Raw genomic sequence first — 20608 nt, forward strand, 5'->3', positions numbered from 1 at the left:
GGAGAGGACAGAATTGCAGACGTGCTTTCCTCTCAAAGTCTATAGGATCATGTCCTTGACCATTCACCCTTGAAAAGACAGGTGAGAGGACAATCCCATCAGAGCATACCCATACAAAGAGACTTACTGGTCCAGTTATTGCTACATTCTGCAACCGGGGATCTTCCCATTGTGTTCTTTTTATATCTGAAGAAGGTGAGAAAAAACATATTGTTTATTATCTTGTGCAACATTAAATACTACAAAAAATAATGTAATAAAAAATCATATTGCACATACTGTGATTTATATAGAAGATTCTTCCATCTGTATGAGTTCTTTCTTCCCATCCTGGCTATAATGAAGAGTGTATTTCAATTATTTTAGAAAAGGGTTTTAGATGTATGGGCAAAAAAACAGCATTGGTTACACAGTTAATTTCCATATTCCATTCTTCATAGAAGGCATCAACACTTTAAAATAACATTACTTATAGTTGTGAAAGAACTACTGTATTCCAAACTACGAAACGCTGGAGACAGCCAAGTTAGACGGCTAGCAGTTCTACAAACTTACAGGTAAAGGCCCCAGATCATTGGAAGAATCAAGTGATGTCTTTCCTCTCAGATGAGCTGGAATTTTCAGTCTTGGATCTTCCTTTTTTTTGTAGAGTAAATAAGGAAAACAACACACACACACAAATTTCAAAATCAAGGAAGTCAATCTGTTAATATGTTTTCTAATGCCAATTGATATTTAAGATATTCTCTTTTAAAAGTCTACTTTTATTTCATTTGCTGCATCTCTGAAATGATAGTTTAGCCTATCATTACAAAGCTGTAATCAAGACAGCATGGTATTGGCACAAAAACAGACACATAGACCAATGCAATAGAATAGAGACTCCAGAATTGGACCCACAAACGTAAGGCCAACTAATCTTTGACAAAGCAGGAAAGAATATCCAATGGAAAAAGGACAGTCTCTTTAACAAATGGTGCTGGGAGAACTGGACAGCAAAATGCAGAAGATTGAAACTAGACCACTTTCTTATACCATTCACAAAAATAAACTCAAAATGGATGAAGGACCTGAATGTGAGACAGGAAACCACAAAAACCCTAGAGGAGAAAGCAGGAAAAAACCTCTCTGACCTCAGCCACAGCAATTTTTTACTTGACACATCTCCAAAGGCAAGGGAATTAAAAGCAAAAATGAGCTTTTGGGACCTCATCAAGATAAAAAGCTTCTGCACTGCAAAGGAAACAATCAACAAAACAAAAGGCAACCAGCGGAATAGGAAAAGATATTTGCAAATGACATATCAGACAAAGGGCTAGTATCCAAAATCTATAAAGAACTCACCAAACTCCACACCCGAAAAACAAATAATCCAGCGAAGAAATGGGCAGAAGACATGAATAGACACTTTTCTAAAGAAGACATCCAGGGGCGCCTGGGTGGCGCAGTCGGTTAAGCGTCCGACTTCAGCCAGGTCACGATCTCGCGGTCCGTGAGTTCAAGCCCCGCATCAGGCTCTGGGCTGATGGCTCAGAGCCTGGAGCCTGTTTCCGATTCTGTGTCTCCCTCTCTCTCTGCCCCTCCCCCGTTCATGCTCTGTCTCTCTCTGTCCCAAAAATAAATAAACGTTGGAAAAAAAAGAAGACATCCAGATGGCCAACAGGCACGTGAAAAGATGCTCAACGTTGCTCCTTATCAGGGAAATACACATCAAAACCACACTGAGATATCACCTCATGCCAGTCAGAGTGGCTAAAATTAACAGCTCAGGAAAAACAGATGTTGGCGAGGATGTGGAGAAATGGCAATCCTCTTGCACTGTTGGTGGGAATGCAAACTGGTGCAGCCAATCTGGAAATCAGTGTGGAGGTTCCTCAAAAAAATTAAAAATAGATCTACCCTATGACCCAGCAATAGTACTGCTAGGAATTTACCCAAGGGATACAGGAGTGCTGATGCATAGGGGCACTTGTACCCCAATGTTTATAGTAGCACTTTCAACAATAGCCAAATTATGGAAAGAGCCTAAATGTCCATCAACTGATGAATGGATAAAGAAGATGTGGTTTGTATATACAATGGAATACTACTTAGCAATGAGAAAGAATGAAATATGGCCTTTTGTAGCAACGTGGATGGAACAGGAGAGTATCACGCTAAGTGAAATAAGACAGGCAGAGAAAGACAGATACTACAAATTTTCACTCATATGTGGATCCTGAGAAACTCAACAGAAGACCAGGGGGGAGGAGACGGGGTAAAAAAAAGTTACAGAGAGGGAAGGAGGCAAACCATAAGAGACCCTTAAATACTGAGAACAATCTGAGGGTTGAAGGGGGGGGGGGGAGAGGGGAAAGTGGGTGATGGGCATTGAGGAAGGCATCTTTTGGGATGAGCACTGGGTGTTGTATGGAAACCAATTTGACAATAAATTATATTTAAAAAAATTAAAAAGTAAAAAGAAAGAAAGAAAGAAAGAAAGAAAGAAAGAAAGAAAGAAAGAAAAAGAAAGAAAGAAAACCTATCATTCCCAGGCTACAATATTCAGTTCTCAGATCTCAGAGTAGGATCAGTGTTAAAGCTTCACCTCCATCACAGAAACCATCCAGAGTACTTTGCCCTACTCTTTAGGGATTGTGTCACTACATAGGGCTCTTCTCTAAATAATAACTGCTGAATTAAAGAGGCATTAAACTAGACCATGTGTTATTTCTGAGGCCCTGAGCATGCTTTTTGGCACCTGTCAGTGTTAATTTATTAATATTTTTTTAAAGCTAGGAAGGTAAGCTCAAAAAGGTTATTAAAGTCAATTCAAATTTCTGAAAAAAGAACAAAATTCAATTTGTTTGGGTTAATTTATATACATTATTGTTTTAATATGATTTTATTACATAATTTATTAAAATATTTTAGTTTCATTAAGGTACTTGGGTCTTTTAAGTAAATTAACCAAAATCTAGTCATCTGTTCCTGATTTTCCGTAAGTTTCCTATTAGTGGTGAACCAACTGCAATAAAACTTTAAGGCTTATCTTCAAATAAAACTACTATTCTACCTAGCCTCCACAAGGTTTTCTGGGAATTAAATGAGATATGGGTTCAAAAGTACTTTGGAACTACAAAGCAACATATAAAGGTAAAGGATTACTACTAAATATCTTCCTAAGGTTTAGTGTCTAGTGAATTAAAAACAAAACAGGAAGTAAGTGTGTTTCCATGACAATCCCTAAAAATATTAAAAATGGGCATAAGTATATCTTGAGTAGAAATAATACTGTTAAGAATTCAGCATATCTTAAAATGAACAGTAGGAAATGTAGGTTATATTAATGTACCCTAAAGGTTATGGAGAACTGTACATAAGAGTTAAGACTGTTGTTCTAAATTCAAACCGGAGAGTATTAAAGTTACCCAGGTAGTGGTTTTCGTGTTGTGGTCGATAAAGAAAGGCCTCCCATTTGGTGCATGCCGGACTTCCCAGCCTTTAGGAAGGAATCCTTGCTCCATTTCAGCTGGCTGGGTCACCTGCTGTGCTGAATCACTCGGGAGGACCTGTGGTTGAGGGCGTGTGGCACCCTGGCCGGGCTGCAGCTGACCTGTCTCCACGGCGGCCTAGCACATTAATTAAGTCATGTTGTCATGTTTTCCAGAGAACACACAAATAGCTGCGGTTAAAAGGGAACAACCTGCAAACATAGATCTAAACACTACAGACTCACTTTTCTCCTAAAATGTTTTGTCAAACTTTGTTTTTAAAATAACTTTTATAATTTCTCAGCTAATTCTTGAGCAGTAAGATGGTGGTCACAGTCCAAGTCTGTACCGAGGAAGCTAGGTCAGAGGGATGTGACCCAACTGTAAGGGAAGCCACGGTGCCAGTTAGAGGAGGTTGTCTCCACTTGCCCAAAAAACGCACAAAGTGGGGGATTCCCCATATGTGGAAGTGGCTTTGAATTCTGGGCACACAAAATGAATGGCAAATATCCACTGTAGAAATGGATAACGGAAAAGTAACATATTCATATGATGAAATATTAGGCAGTTGTTAAACACACTGGATCGATATGTAAAACAGCAGGGATAGGATTTTAAAATAATGTTGCACAAAAAAAAGATTTAGAGTTATGTAATAGGACATCTTGGCAAAATTTGAAACACAGGAACATAAGCACTACTTGGCACTGATTAGTTCTCTATGTAAGTGTGTGGAAGAGACTGGAAGAACTGTGTGAGGACAAGGCAAGAAGATGGAAGTCTGCAGCCCAGAGGTGGGCCCTCACCAGGACCCATCATGCTGCACTCTCAGCTCAGCCTCCCAGCCTCCCAGCCTCCAGAACTACGAGAAAGAAATTTCTGTTTGTTTAAGCCAAAATAAATAAATAAAGAAAGAAAGAAAGACTGGAAGAATACCCAACAGACTTAATATGGTGTTCCCTCTGGGTAGTGGGACCAAGTGTTTGGCTAAAATGAATTTAGTTTTTTATCTGTAAGATTTTATTTTAAGAATTAAAATGTCTAGAAACAAATATGGTAATTTGTTAATGCTGGTAAATTCTGGGTGTTAAGAAGATGGGTGTTTGCCCGATTATTCTCTGTACTTTTCAGTGTTAAAAAATTTCTCAGTAAGAGAAATGGTGATAAGATAAAATAAACTTTAAAAAAAGATAAAATAAACTTTTTTCTAAACACTTATAAGGAAATATCACCAAAGGCATTCACTGTTGCCAGGACAAAGTGTCATCGTCACAAATTTCTTGAACGGGTCCTAATCATCACTAAGATTATCTTTTAGCAAAATAATGATCTTTAAGCATTCAAATAACAAAATGACCCAATCAACCAAAATAATTTTGATCATCAATCTGTCCTTTTATTCCCAGTTGGACTTGTTTTACATGGTAACGAGTGGTAACCACGTATACTGGAGCTCTGTAGGAAATGGTAGCCAATGCCGGCAAACAATTAGAAGATGCTAGCAGCATCCAGTATATACTACAAAGTGATGTAACAGCTTCCATAGGAATGTGATGGCTTAAATTCTGTAAGAAGGCAAGTTAACAGATAGATTGCAGGGTACCTGTGCAGTGGGCTTTGTCCAGGTAGTAGTTCTGGAATTGTGATCTACGTAATATGATCTTCCTCTTTCATCTTGTTTTTCTTCCCAACCTGGTGGTAATCCAGATGAAGTAGGCAAAAGCTAAAGTGAAGAAGAATAGGAAAACTGAATATTAATTAAAAAGCAATTCTTTTAAAAGGACCACATCCTTTTCTCACTGCTATCTCTCTTTAAAATGAAGTGAGTTTTAAATTATATTTTAAGGTGTATGAAATGAAGTATACAACATTTTACTTAAAAAAAAAAAAGAACAGACCACGATGATGAGAGTGATGCCAACATTAATAAACCATGACAGTAGTGATAACCACACACTAAATGCTTTAACACAGATCCTGTCATTTAACCTCCACACAAATCTCAATGAGATAATTGCTATTAGTAGCCCATTTTTATTTACAAGGAAATTGAAGCTTAGAAAATTGGGGTAATTTCCTAACAGATACATTGTTAATATGGAGCTGAGATCTGAACTAGGTAGTCTAACTACAGAATTTATCACCCATGTGTGCTGAGTCAAAATTACCCTGGCCTTCTTTCTGTAAGGGCTGGGGAGTGGCTACTTAAGAGTTTATTACTAATGAACAAAGAGATCTGATTATTTCCAGATTTACTTAAAATAGTCCAAATTTGGTCTTCCTTTTTGGATTCGTCAAGGTTTGGCCCGGTTTCCCAATGTGTCTTATACATAAAAACTACCATCATTGGTCTGTTCACCAGATACACTCTCCCCAGACACACGGGAGCTAGATATACGTTGCTCACAGTTATGATGAGCTGTTAAGTCTACAAAATAATGGAATTTAAAGTTGCCCAGTTTTACAAAGGTCCAATAGTGGTGGGTAGGTAAATGAAATGTATTAGATACATGTACACAATAGAATATCATGAACTACTGAGATATTCAACCACAGCATGTCTTAAACTTGATAGTGGTGATGTTCATACAACTGTAGAACTTTACTAAAATTCCTTCATTTGCACACTTAAAAGTGAGGGGATTTCAAAGGCAAGGGAATTAAAAGCAAAAGTGAATTACTGGGACCTTATGAAGATAAAAAGCTTCTGCACAGCAAAGGAAACAACCAACAAAACTAAAAGGCAACCAACGGAATGGGAAAAGATATTTGCAAATGACATATCGGACAAAGGGCTAGTATCCAAAATCTATAAAGAGCTCACCAAACTCCACACCCGAAAAACAAATAACCCAGTGAAGAAATGGGCAGAAAACATGAATAGACACTTCTCTAAAGAAGACATCCGGATGGCCAACAGGCACATGAAAAGATGTTCAACGTCGCTCCTTATCAGGGAAATACAAATCAAAACCACACTCAGATATCACCTCACGCCAGTCAGAGTGGCCAAAATGAACAAATCAGGAGACTATAGATGCTGGAGAGGATGTGGAGAAACGGGAACCCTCTTGCACTGTTGGTGGGAATGCATATTGGTGCAGCCGCTCTGGAAAGCAGTGTGGAGGTTCCTCAGAAAATTAAAAATACACCTACCCTATGACCCAGCAATAGCACTGCTAGGAATTTATCCGAGGGATACAGGAGTACTGATGCATAGGGGCACTTGTACCCCAATGTTTATAGCAGCACTCTCAACAATAGCCAAATTATGGAAACAGCCTAAATGTCCATCAACTGAGGAATGGATAAAGAAATTGTGGTTTATATACACAATGGAATACTACGTGGCAATGAGAAAGAATGAAATATGGCCTTTTGTAGCAACGTGGATGGAACTGGAGAGTGTGATGCTAAGTGAAATAAGCCATACAGAGAAAGACAGATACCATATGGTTTCACTCTTATGTGGATCCTGAGAAACTTAACAGAAACCCATGGGGGAGGGGAAGGAAAAAAAAAAAAAAAAAAAAGGTTAGAGTGGGAGAGAGCCAAAGCATAAAAGACTGTTAAAAACTGAGAATAGGGGCGCCTGGGTGGCGCAGTCGGTTGAGGGTCCGACTTCAGCCAGGTCACGATCTCGCGGTCCGTGAGTTCGAGCCCCGCGTCGGGCTCTGGGCTGATGGCTCAGAGCCTGGAGCCTGTTTCCGATTCTGTGTCTCCCTCTCTCTCTGCCCCTCCCCCGTTCATGCTCTGTCTCTCTCTGTCCCAAAAATAAATAAAAACGTGGAAAAAAAAATTAAAAAAAAAAAACAAAACTGAGAATAAACTGAGGGTTGATGGGGGGTGGGAGGGAGGGGAGGGTGGGTGATGGGTATTGAGGCATCCCATCCTTTTGGGATGAGCACTGGGTGTTGTATGGAAACCAATTTGACAATAAATTTCACATATTAAAAAAAAAAAGTGAGGGGATTTTATGGTATGCAGATTATACCTCAAGAAAACTGTTAAAACACCTAATCGATATATTGAGAAGAAAAAGGTATGGAAATTGCTTTTCTAGTACAAATAAAAACAGAACTACATGTAAGTACAGAAGAATATAAATCACCTCTAGATTCTGTCGCTCATTTGATGCACTAAAATTGTTTCTAGGATGAATGCCTGTCAGTCAATTAGAAATGCAACATTTCCCTTGTATGAGGACATTACAAAGCACAGAGAGAGAAATACCATGGATCTCCGCTTAAGCAGGCTCCAGTCTAATGGAGGAAGCCAGGCAAATGGCAATAGTGAGAGTGAGGCTGGTGAGGTCAGTCTTTCTGTGGCATCCACTCTCTTGTAGAGAGAGTGGCCACTGACTGGGCCAATTGCACAGGTGTGGGCCCCCCCCCCCCACCCTTCCTCAGCACAGGATTGTGTCTCTCTATTCGTGCAGGGCCACCTTTTTAGATGGATGAACCACTCTTGGCTCAAGGAAATTTGAGCCTCTGCAACCCTATGCTGGAATTTCCATAAAAGCAAAAACAATCCTCACTTTTCAAAATTAATGTGTAGACTGCCATTCAAAATTATAAATGGTGAAAAAAGGTGAGGAGACATTCTAAGTGGGGAAATGGAATGCATAAAACACAGAGGAGGAAGAGGATCAGGAAAGGGGGCCGCCTGTTTTGAAGAAAAAGCAGGGATGGGGTGAAGGCAGCAGGAGGTTCCTGTTGGTGGATGAGGAGGTGGGTAGGCTAAGGGGGCTGGGAGCCTGGGCATTTTCATTTGGTTTCAAACACAAGCAGGGGCTGTGTAAAGGGGAGATAAACTCAAAAGTATTGAGAGTTGAGTCAGAAAAGGGATGGGGTGGGGAGGCCAAAGGGAAGTCAACGTTCAAGGCATGAGGCTGTTAAGGTCTGAGCCTGGGTCAAGGCCACGGCTGGGAACCCTACTGAGAAGGAGGCAGGGGCCTCAGTAGATGTGGACACGAGTGTGAAGGGAAAGGAGAGCAAAGGGCTGATGAACTCCACCCAACCTGGCCACGGAGCTTGCCGATACCAGTGCAGACCTGTCCACGTGACTGAGCCCCAATGTGATGCTTCATGTATGGGGAAGACACCGCTGCTGGGTGGCAGGGGCCAGTGCACAGAGTAGCGGCAGCTGGACACCACAATCTCGAATTGAATGCTGCCTGCAGACCACCTCCAGCCAGCACAGCGCCACAGCCCGGATATCACCCACGGTCACCAGTACAGACACTTTGCTTTCTTACTGTGGGAGACAGAGTTCTCCCGTTTTGTCTCTAAAAGGTCTACCTCCCCCAGTTCCCCTCCCCTGAACCTTATCTCCAAGAACCTAGATTCTGTGCTGGATTGGTTCATTACTAGGCAGTCAAATGTTCATATTCAATGTCCAAAAAAAAAAAAAAAGTTCTTGAGTTTCTTATTTTTATTGACAATGAGGGGAGAGGATAAAACTCACCACAGGAAGTGTAGGCTGCTCCTCAAAAGTATAGGCTTGTAAGCTGCCTCTTCTGCTGGAATGATTCTTATAAAAAAGAAGAAGGAGTGACAATAGCTTTAGGTTTGTGATTTGTCTCTGAATGGCAGGTAAGGTATGGGGGTGGGCATGAGGGGGCAGAAGGAAGAGTGACCGTAGAGACTCTGTGTGAAAGCACTCAGCACTCGATACCACCCATGTGCCAATACCTTCCACCTTCCGGCTCCCTCTTCTGCCCTCGGTCCTAAACTGCCTCCTGGATGTTAGACATTCTCTTGAATGTCTAACAGATACCCCTCACTGTGCCCCAAACTGGATTCGGTTTTCCCCTGTCCACACCCACTGAAACCTGTTCCTTGGTGGGTATTCCTTGTTTCGGGGGCAGCACTTGAGTCCAGCTCATGGCAGATGTCAGTCAGTCAGCTGACTCCCCTCTGGTCCCTTACAGCCAGGTCAGTCACCAGATCTTAATTCGTTCTGTTTCTTTACTAGCTCCCAAATATATTCTCCTTGCACTTTTAGCTTAAGTATTTTTTTTTTAATTTCAAGTTTTCATCATTTGTCGCCTTGACTATTACTGCAGCAACATCCTAACAGACTTCCCTGCTTCCAGTCTTATTTCCCTGAATGTGCTCTCCATACTGCGTGCTGTAGCCAGAGAGCCTTCTACAGGGCAGATCGGGTCACATCCTTCTCTAGCTCAGAGCCCTTCAGTGACTTCTCACGGTCATTAGGGTGAAATCCATAGCACAGAACACAGCTTCCTGACCTAGCTGTTCCTGAGAGTGTCAGCACTTCCCACCTCAACACCCACCTTCTGGACATTCTAGATTACCTGCTTCCCATAAATCCCTTACTCTTTCTTTCCCTGTGCTCTTATATGCATGCTGTTGTCACTATCTGAATTGTTTGATATTATTAAATAATAAAAAAAATTATAATAGACATATAAATTAAGCCAAAATATCCACTGTAGTAGTGTTCACAATAACACAGAATTGTAAATAACCTAAAGTCTATCAATAGGAGACTGGTGAAGTATATTAAAGGTTACTTGCACAATGGAATGATGTTTGATAATTCTATTAGTTTTAAATTTTTAAACATATATAAACTTTTTTTGAGAGAGAGAGAGCAGGGGAGGAGCAGAGAGAGAGGAGGAGACAGAATCCCAAGCAGGCTCCATACTGTGAGTGCAGATCTTGATGCAGGGCTTGAACTCACAAACCATGAGATTATGACCTGAGCTGAAATTCAAGAGTCAGCTGCTTAACCGATTGAGCCACCCAGGTGCCCCACATCTTTGTTAGTTTTAAGAGGAGTACATCTACATGTACTGAAATGGTCCAATGTCTATAATATAACAAGTGAAAAAGATAATCTCAGGTTAAAAAATGATATACAAATATATGTGTGTGCATATATGTTTATAAATATATAGAAAATGTTTAGCACACTATATGCCAAACCATTAATAGTGATTGAGGGAGCATATGCTAGAGGTGAGATGGAAGGTTGAATTTTAATTTTATATACTTCAATACTGTTTGAATTTTTAACTGTGGCCACAGAATACTTTAAAATAATAAATTATGATTATTTTTTAATTTTTTAAATGTTTATTTATTTGGGGGGGGGAGGGGCAGAGAGAGAGGGAGACACAGAATCTGAGGCAGGCTCCAGGCTCTGAACGGTCAGCATAGAGTCTGATGCGGGGCTTGAACCCATGAATCAGGAGATCATGACCTGAGCCAAAGTTGGACATTTTACTGAGCCACCCAGGTAGTAAATTATTTAAAATAATAAATTATTTTTTAAATTAATATGCACATGGCATGAAATTAAAAAGGTACACAAAACATGTGTCCTGCTCATTCTGTTCCTCTCTTCAGAGATGAGCAATGTTAGCAGTTTCCTGTTTAATCTTCAAGAAATATGATACACCTATTTATTTTGTCAAGTAGAAAATTTACAGAAATGGTAGAGTATCAAACACACTGCTCTGTACCTTCCTGTTTTTCACTGACCAATACATCTTAGGGATTGTTCCATACAACATGTACATTCAGAGCCACTTCATTCTTTTCATGGCTGCATAGTATTTCATTGCATGAATGCCATGTGTTACTTTTGTAAACAAAATAACAGGAGGAAAGGGAATAGGAGCTTCTGTGATCTATCACCAGCAAAATCAATATCCTTTATGTCTTGACTGTTCCCACTCCCCTGATGAAATAATAAAATGAAATGAGCGGAAGAGAGAACAGTCAGGTGGAAGAGGAGGGAAAGGGAGCAGAAAGGTAGATCTGCTCTTGGATATTCACATAGGTATTTATACAAAACTATCTACCCTGAAGCTTCTTGAAGAAGGTGCAAACATAGAAGTCAGCAAACTTTTTCTGGTATGGTCCAGATAGTTAATCTTTTTTTTGTGGACCATACAGTCTCTGTTACAACTCCTCAGTTCTGTCAGTGTAATGTGAAAGCAGCCACAGGCAATACTTAAACCAACAGGCCTGGCTGTGTGCCAATATTTTAACCAGCATACAGTGCCTTGCATATAGTAGCCCTCAATAAATATTTACTGATTGAATGAAGAGTGGGGGACTGCCAACTGGAAATGACCATAGATCCTCAGAGAATAATCTCTTTCTTCCACTGAAAGGTCTCCTTTGATGATGCACCTGAGAGAACTGGACACATAGATCTAATCATGGCGGTACCTGTTGGAACACGTGCATCTGAACTCCATTTCAGCAATTTTGATAGTGGTTGCTGGAGGGAGAATGCCATCTATCCCCCTGTTTAGTCAAAGTACCTTGGCTGTTAGTCAAACATGTGTGCCAGTGATAGATGTGGTATAATTGAGAAGAAGAAAAGTAGTCCCTGACATGCAGGACTTGGCCTAACACTCATCAGTAGGGTCAAGACAAAATCAAGACCACTTTGTAATCATGCCTGGACACAGACAAAATGTGAACACTGTCCAAGCCACAAAATACCAAATATCTCTCTCTCTCTGACAAATATGAGAGACCGCTGCTTTTTACTAATTATAGCTTTAGCCTCACTATACATAAGATGTGAGATACCCAATCACAGAATCACTCTTGCTTCCTGACAGCATTCAACGCAGAGCAAAGTCTTGCTTCCTTAAGCCCTCCTCAAAATCACCTAACATGAACCCAAATCCTTCAAGTCTTTTCTAATGTTCTCTTACGGGGACACTCATGGTGTGTGTTCTCCTTGCTGAAATGAGTAATAAACCCAAACTGTTAATTACAAGTGTGTTCCTGGGAGTCTCTGGCTGGAAGGGACTAGTTTATGTAATGGACATTTAGACTCCAATGACTATTTGGATTATCCATGACTCTGCTCCATACTATTAGTGGAGATATTTGAAACATGACCATACTATAAAGTCCGAAAGTCCCTAACACGTTATTACATGCCATTTAGGACAACATTTTTTTCTTATCACAAGAAAAACATTTTGTAGCTATGTGAGGTGATGGATGCTACCTAGATTTAGTGTGGTAATAATTTAGCTATAATATATACATATATCAAATCATTATGTTGCATACCTTAAACCAATAAAATGTCGTCTGTCAATTACGTCTCAATAAAACCAGGGATAAAACACAAAGTTTCACGTAAATGTTAGATACTGAACTGAATAACACATATTTTATAAAATCCTGAAGCTACAGCAAAATCTAAGAGCATCTTACTGAGCTGGATACTGGCTGTCCGGTGGCTGAATTTCTACACATAGTGAGTCTGGCATTCAATTCTTCTGCAAGATGAGTTTGAACATCCAAGTTATTTGATGCCGGAGGTGATGGGAAGGCCCGATTGCTATCCATGGTGGCTTCATCTTCTCTTATAATTTCCCAGTTCTAAAATAAACAGAATCATCTTAATCCACACATACTTTGATCTATTGCTTTAACATGTGTCTATCGGTAAGAACAAGAAAATCATTTCTACCTCGGAAGACTCGCGATTATCAACACTTTCTGTCTCCTCAGATATTTGCCGCCTTGTGGTAAATGCACGTTGTGCTTGCAGTTGAATATTACCATTCTCAGCATCCGTTAGGCTGTCCCTGTATTAGAGATATACAAGCCATTATCCATGTCTGAAGACAGTTAAGATGATAGTCACAGATGCTGTGACCATTTAAAAAAAATACCTTATATCAGAATTCACTATTTGGGTCAAAGGCTATTTCAACATGCACAGACTAGGTCATGGGCACATTGGTATCTTCAGAGTACCTTATGGAATTAAGGCTTTGTGCAAATGTGTAACATGTCTGACTTTGATATTTTACTTTATCACCATGTCTATACAATACTGTTTGACATGGAAGGGCATTCAAAAATATTTGTTGAATAAATATATCTGAGAGCTTCATAAATAATTTCATTACATTATTATTTTGCCATGTTATTTATATGAGTAAAATCTAAAATAGCTCTAGAGAGATTATAAAAAAGAGGCTTTAAGAGTTACTTATACATCTTCATTAATCAGTTGGTAATATTTTCCAGAATCAATATTAAGCCAAGAGTTGAGTTACCCATACAAGAATGCAGAGGGCAAAATAAAAGATCATGTAAGAAACACTATAATTAAAAACTTAATAGATTACAGATTAAATAGTATCTGGATTTGATCATTTACAGAAATAGGCATTGTCTGAAAAATTATCATAGAAAAGGCATGTCTGAGTGTAGGAAAGTTATATAAATCAGACTGAACACCATTACCCCATTAATTAGTTTTATTATTCTAGCTATTTGAATTTAGTACAACCAGACCATCAGATCAAGAATTTTATACAAATATTTAATAACAAAATTATTATTAACTTATTTAGTGCCATATAATCCCAGGAGAGTCAAAAGATCAGTTCTTATTGTACTATTGCTGAAGAAAATTCAATTTTGACAGATGACCTTAAGGGAATGCTTCAGATTTTTTTCCCCTAAATATGTGATTTAGGCTAACTGAAAATGACATCAATGGTAGTGAAAGAAATGTATCCTGCTCAAGTCAGGCCTGCTGAGGTATGCAGTAGGACAATTTTGTAGAATTCTATAGTGCCTTCATATTTGCAATCTGTACAGATCTCTACAGAGATAGATGCTTCTGTACCATGAAGAACTATGACCACTGATTTGCTTTACAAGGATCTGAGAACAGAAACTATCTATGAAAGTGCTTGGACTGTATCAGACCCAAAATACCAAAGCCGAAAATTAGAAGGTTAATGGACAAATAAAAATTTTAAGTCTCTGTCAAAAAGTAGAAGACTAAAGAAAGCCTCATAAGACTGTAAGGGAGGAGATGTGAAAGGGTATTTGATAATAAATGTGAGTAATGGGCCATTTGTAAATGTATATGTATAAAATATGGTCTGATGGTAATAAAAGAAAAATATCACTGAGGAGACATCAATTAGAATACCTCAAAGGTCATTCTATCCTTGATCTGTGTGCACTGGAAATTATGTATCACTGACCAGACTGGAAAATGAGTGTTTAACAAAAGACCCTTGTTATTCAGTCCTCTATATTTTATAAGCAATTTATATTTAAAAAGAGTGTACTGTAGAAATTAACAGTTTATTATACTTTAGTAACAAGCTACAAAAATTTCCAAGATTTTTCTAAACCAGTCTAAAGAGAAAAATGTATCCTTTGTGGCTACAAAGTAATTTAAAATAAAGAAGCAATTAGAAGAGTGGCATTTGTGACTCAAATAATTTTGAACATTACAAAATCATTTAATAAAAAAACAGGATGGCATTTTAAAAGTCCTGAACCACAAAAATCCTCATATTTTTATAGTTTATGGATCCCTACATTATTATTAATCCATTTGAGATATGACTGCAAAATAAAAATCTGTGGTCAAAATGTATTCAGATTACAAATGTGAAAGTCACCAGCACATACTGAGGGGTTGGTCTTTTCCACTGTGTTCTTCTAGATTCATGGTTTACATAGTAGGTCCTTCCAAGAATATCCTGCCTCTCTTCCCATCCTGGAGGTAGAGGAGAAGGTTCTTGTTGTTGCTGCAAATGGCAAGCAGCATCCGGTTGGTCCAAAACAACCCAGCCAGGCTGAAAACCAGAGTGGTAACAATTAAGTTTGTTCTTGATCTTTTTCACCTTATAAATTATGCTGGAGGAAATTCAAAAAAGAGATTTAGCATATCCAGTTCCAGAAATTATGCAAGGACAAAATTTGCACAGTGTCTACCTTTAAGACCATAATATGAATATTTTATGATAATGAAGACTTTTTTTTTCCAGCAAAATAATAACATTTAAGTTCCACTTGAAACTTTTAACATTTTCCAAAAAAGTTTTAAAACATACCTAAGAGGAGAGAAGAACAGAACTTCTAAATAAATAGATAATGATGGAAAGCACTGAGAAACATAATTTAAACTAGTGTAATCTTAGGCTATTCTCTAAATTATAAGCAAATGAATGAAGGACACAAATTTTGTCTTTCCTCCAGAGAAAGCACCTTGTTTATAATGGAAATCAGCAACTACTGGAGACCTGAAAAAAAAAATCATTAAACGAAGCTCAAATATGTATAGGCATAGCAGGGAAAGGCAAGCGATGCAGAAATAATTGCTACAGTCAACTTTCTAGCAACTGAAAAGCCATTATGATTCTCTGGTCTGATTTTTCTCTTTCTCCTATGGACCATGGAAAGGCATTTTGGTCAGGTCATAAAATAGCCAAAGAAATAAAAGTTCTGTTTGTTTTCTTTGTTTCGTTTAAAAGACAAGAAGACACTGGAAATTTCCTCTGATATAGTGAGGGGCAAATATACATGAAGCCTAAGCTAGGGTGGTTAGGGTAAGGAATTACTTGAAAGGTAGTAAGAGTTAATGGCATGTTTTTACATAAGAAAACTCCTAACAGAAAAGGCAGTAGTGAAAGGTCCTACTAAATACCAATAACGCTAGGAAGGCAGAAATAAATGAATAAAAAAAAACTTAAAAATTCTCCTAAAGAGACATAAAGAAAGAATTGAATGAATGAAAAGACATAATATGATCTTGGTTAGGAAGACTCAGTCTCACTAAGGTATCAATTCTCCCCAAGTTAATATATAAAGTTGCCAAGATTCCGCTAAAACTACATTACAGATTTTTAAAAATAATGGGACAAGGCAATTCTCAAGTTCAAAAAGAAACACAAACAAGCAAGAATAACCACCACAGTTCTAAAGAAAAAAGAAGGGGGAGCCTGGGTGGCTCAGTTGGCTTAACGCTTCTGACTCTTGGTGATCTCACGGTTTGTGAGAGTGAGCCCCACGTCAGCATAGAGCCTGCTTAGGATTCTCTCTCTCTCTCTCTCTCTCTCTCTCTCTCTCTGTCCTTACCCCACTCACGTGCATACATGTGCTCTCTCTCAAAATAAATAAATAAACTAACAAAACAAAACAAAACCTTACAAACTCTATACAGCTTTTAAAAAAAGGAGTGAATATTAACCCTACTGAATAAAATATATTACAAACCACAATAATTGGTACACACATGGACAGACAGCTCAATAGAATGGATTAGAAAGCCCAGAAAGAGACTCAAATTTATAGGAATTTAGGATATGATAAAGACATTTCAAACTTGTGAAAAAAGAAAAAAATTATCTGGGTTGCTACCTTCTACCAGGATGTTACAGACTGAGCAATGTTGAAATGTTAGAAAGCAAAAACAACATATATTACAACAAAGCTGGGGGATTTAAAAAATATAATCTAAGAGTGGGGAAGCTTTTAAGTATGAAAAAGAAGGTTGACAGATTTGATTACAAAACCCCCCAATTTGTACATGACAAAAACTACCAAATCAAAATGGAAAGAAAAATGGGAAAGTGAGAAACATATTTGGTATCAGAGTAACAGGCAAAAAAATAATTTCCTTAACATATACTGTCTTTCTTTCGAAGCACTGGGTGGGGATCTAGCCCTGAAGGACTGCTATTTGCTGGCCAGCGGATGGCTTAGAAGGTGGAAGAGAATTCTTTTATGTCGGAAGGCAAAATCTGACAAGAAAGGATCAGGGAGAAGAGCTGGGAAGGAAAGGAATCTTTTCTGGCATCAGGGAGAAAAGGACAGGAGTTTCTCCAGCAAGGCTGATGTCTCTGGCTGGTCTGGTGGGAGGGTTCTAGACTGAAGCAGGACAGAAAGTGAACAAGAGTGGGGTGGTGGGTACGGAGAGAGGAAGACAAAGAATTTGTCTGGAAAAAAAGAGATCTGGATGGGAAGTAAAATTCACTCCTTTTCTTTCTTACTCTTCTCTTATTTTTTCCTTTTTACCTCTTCTATTGTTTTCCTTTTTTCCTCTTCTTTAATTTTGTTTCTTTATTTTTATTGCTCCATTCTCTTCTTTCTCTTTATCCTCTTTTTCTTTCCATCTATGTTTACCTTCCTTTTCTCTCTCCTTTCCATTCCTTTAAATGATCATAATATAGGATTTACATTCCTAAAAATTAGTCTTGTATATATTAAATCAAATTTTAGTTCTCTGGTCTTGATTTTAAAAGTATGTGAGTTGAATTTTTATATTTTGCTCTCTTGAAAAAAGTTTGTTTTTAAAAATATGGTCATTGATTATTTTTCTGTAGATCAATGAAATTTATTAATAAAAGGGTCCTCACTTCTGCTGTAAAGGATTGTAAACATGTTTAGAGCTCAAAAAATGGTACCAGAGGGTTATTTTTTTTTAATGTTTACTTATTTTGAGAGAGAGAGAGAGAGGGAGAAAGAAAACGAGCAGGGGAGGGGCAGAGAAAGGGAGAGAGAGGATCCTAAGCATACTCCATGCTGTCAGCGCAGGAGCCCAATACAGGGCTTGATCCCACAGACTACATGATCATGACCTAAGTGGAAACCAAGGGTCAGTTGCTTAACCAACCAAGCCACCCAGGCACCCCAAGATTATTTCTTTAAAATCTTCTTAAAGATGTCTCTTTTAAAGGTGTACTTAGTGAATTTATGCTATCTAAGTAAACGAAAAGGGGAAAAGCTAATTTAAATTTTTTTTTTTTTAACGTTTTATTGATTTTTGAGACAGAGAGAGACAGAGCATGAACGGGGGAGGGTCAGAGAGAGGGAGACACAGAATCTGAAACAGGCTCCAGGCTCTGAGCTGTCAGCACAGAGCCCGACATGGGGCTCGAACTTACGGACCGCGAGATCATGACCTGAGCCAAAGTCGGCCGCTTAACCGACTGAGCCACCCAGGCGCCCCAGGAAATGCTAATTTAATTGAAGGCCCAGTTTTTAAAAACTTGTTTCAAGTTTGAGAAAGTGCAGTTGTACATTTGAATACTGTTTAGAAAGACTGAGTTTTCATTTTTTTTGTATAGAATGCCTCCCTATTAAACATATATCAGCTAATACTCTTCATGAAATATTTTCTAAGTATCAATGTTATTTACTGATAAGCTAGTATATGATTGCCAACAATTTAATGGAGTCAAAGAAGGTCAGAAAGAAAGCATTTAGAGCTACAACACACATTATATGTTAATCTTGTAAAATACATACAACTAAGTCTAAAGTTGCAAAGGTACAAAAATCGAATGTTAAACAATAATCTATTACAGCCAGACTTTGACATACTAAGAAATACAAATTGCCTGAGTGAGCCACTCTTTTGAAAATGCCATTGTTTTTCTTTAAATGGTAGAATTTATATATTCACAAGCTAGATGTCAAAGACAAGACTTCTCTGGTCATTAGCTACACAGAAGATAAATAAGCATAGACTCATGTGTTTGAATTCCTAAGGCCTTTCATAAATAAACTCCTACATGCTTACATCTACTGAAATTATAAGGTGCATTCTGAGGGAACTCAAACATTGAGACCTGAGGCCACAAAATGAAGTGAAGGAACTCTACCCACAGACACTAAACTGTGAATAAGGTACCTATGATACGTGTGTGTGGGCAAAACTTGGAGCAGGTTACTAAATAATGAAATGTTGTTAAGTTTTTTTAAGTTACTAAATTAAGAATTTTCTTTCTTTATAGCAGGCATCCTTCATTTCAAACAGTATTCATTACGCAGATACCCTGTGCACCAAAACGTCAGGTAGAGAAACTTTGACCCAATAAATACCTAGAATTTTTAAAAAGTGATTTTTATATAATAAGCTAGAGAAAAACTAAAAAAGAAAAGGTAATCAAATAAACAAATATAGGCTTAAGAGAGGATACCAAGTTTTTTGATTGCCCGACTAAGGGCTAACTATATTCTGTGATTTAAATAATTTTTTTCCTTCTATTATTACAGCTTTCCCCCACAAAGTAAAATCTTATTAGTGCATATAAAAAATTCCCAGAAAGCTCTCTTGCAAAAGCATGGCTTGTTCTCAAGCTTTCTGACCCAAGGTATGTGGGTATCTGAGGTAGAGTCCAGTGCTTGGGAGGTCCTTTACCTTCACGGTTCTTCTGGAGACCTAACCAGACCCTCAGCCAAAGAGGCATGACTATTGAGGAAGGCACATGCAAGAAAACTCTCCAAATTAAGGGTGCTTGGGTGGCTCAGTCGGTTAAGCATCTGACTCTTGATTTCAGCTTGGGTCATGATCTCAGGGTCATGATCTCATAATTGTAAGATTGAGCCCCACATCAGGCTCCATGCTGAATGTGCAGCCTACTTAAGATTCTCCCTCTCCTTCTCTCTCTCCCCTTCCCCTGCTTGTATTTTTGCTCTCTAAAACAAACAAACAAACAAACAAACAAACTCTCCAAAGCATATTGGTGCCAATATACTATGTGCTTTCAGTAAATGTTGTTGCTTCAGTGGGAAATTCAAGACAGGGTTCTTTTGTTCCCTTTTCAAATCATGAGTTTTTCTGCTGGAAGAAACCCTAGAGGTCATCTGGTACAACAGTCATTGTACAAATGAAGACACTGTGGTTCAGAGATATTGAATGACACAGTCACTTGGCTCACTAGTACCAGAGCTCGGGACTAGGATTCCAGTCACTAACTCCCTATCCAATTCTGTTCCAAATACATGCTCTCTGCCTCTTCCTCACTCACCCTGGATGCATGTAGCTCCGCCCAAATAGTTGACTTGGACTTCTTCATATCCTGTCATCCACGAAAATTATTAAATTCTATTTGCCTCAAATAAATATGGCCTTTTATTAGATCACTTGAATTCTTTCCCCCTCCATTCCCCTCCTTTCCTATGAGTCCTCCCATCCTCACTGCAACTATGAGAGGAAAAGTAACAAGAATTATATTTCATAAAAGAGTTCCTACTCAGTAGTCTCCTTAAAATTTCTATATATTTAGCTTACAAATAGTAAATTATATTCTTACTTTAATGGAGGAGAATATGACATGGTTTTAGAAAACCCTGAAAAAACAGAAAGAGTTGATAACTTAATTACAATAAATACTTTCATTTATAAACATCATATTCCCTATTCACTAACCTTTAAGAATGCCCTCAGTAATGGCCATTCATTATAGAAATGTCCTCAGAGGAAAGAAATGTTTAATGAATGATTAGGTAAAATAAACAAATACCCAGGTATATAATTTTTATTGCACACATTAACTTCATTGAATAAAGTTATTTTTTCTTCAA

General features: G+C 38.3%; 1 protein-coding gene across 2 annotated transcripts in view; it reads right to left on the reverse strand.

Annotated features, from left to right (window-relative positions):
- The window catches only part of NEDD4 (NEDD4 E3 ubiquitin protein ligase), a 139276-nt gene that overhangs the window by 18436 nt on the left and 100232 nt on the right, over positions 1–20608 (reverse strand). For both annotated transcript variants that reach the window (XM_086710752.1, XM_086710751.1), the window contains 9 exons: positions 14927–15093; positions 12951–13068; positions 12692–12859; positions 8940–9005; positions 5077–5196; positions 3411–3611; positions 556–636; positions 280–334; positions 128–186 (listed from right to left, as the gene is read on the reverse strand). In XM_086710752.1, the coding sequence (XP_086566878.1) occupies positions 128–186; positions 280–334; positions 556–636; positions 3411–3611; positions 5077–5196; positions 8940–9005; positions 12692–12859; positions 12951–13068; positions 14927–15093 (1035 nt within the window). The remainder of the gene's footprint in view (positions 1–127; positions 187–279; positions 335–555; positions 637–3410; positions 3612–5076; positions 5197–8939; positions 9006–12691; positions 12860–12950; positions 13069–14926; positions 15094–20608) is intronic.

Source organism: Puma concolor, chromosome B3, assembly GCF_028749965.1.
Source record: "Puma concolor isolate L17-30 chromosome B3, mPumCon1.1.hap2, whole genome shotgun sequence".
Classification (NCBI taxonomy): domain Eukaryota; kingdom Metazoa; phylum Chordata; class Mammalia; order Carnivora; family Felidae; genus Puma; species Puma concolor.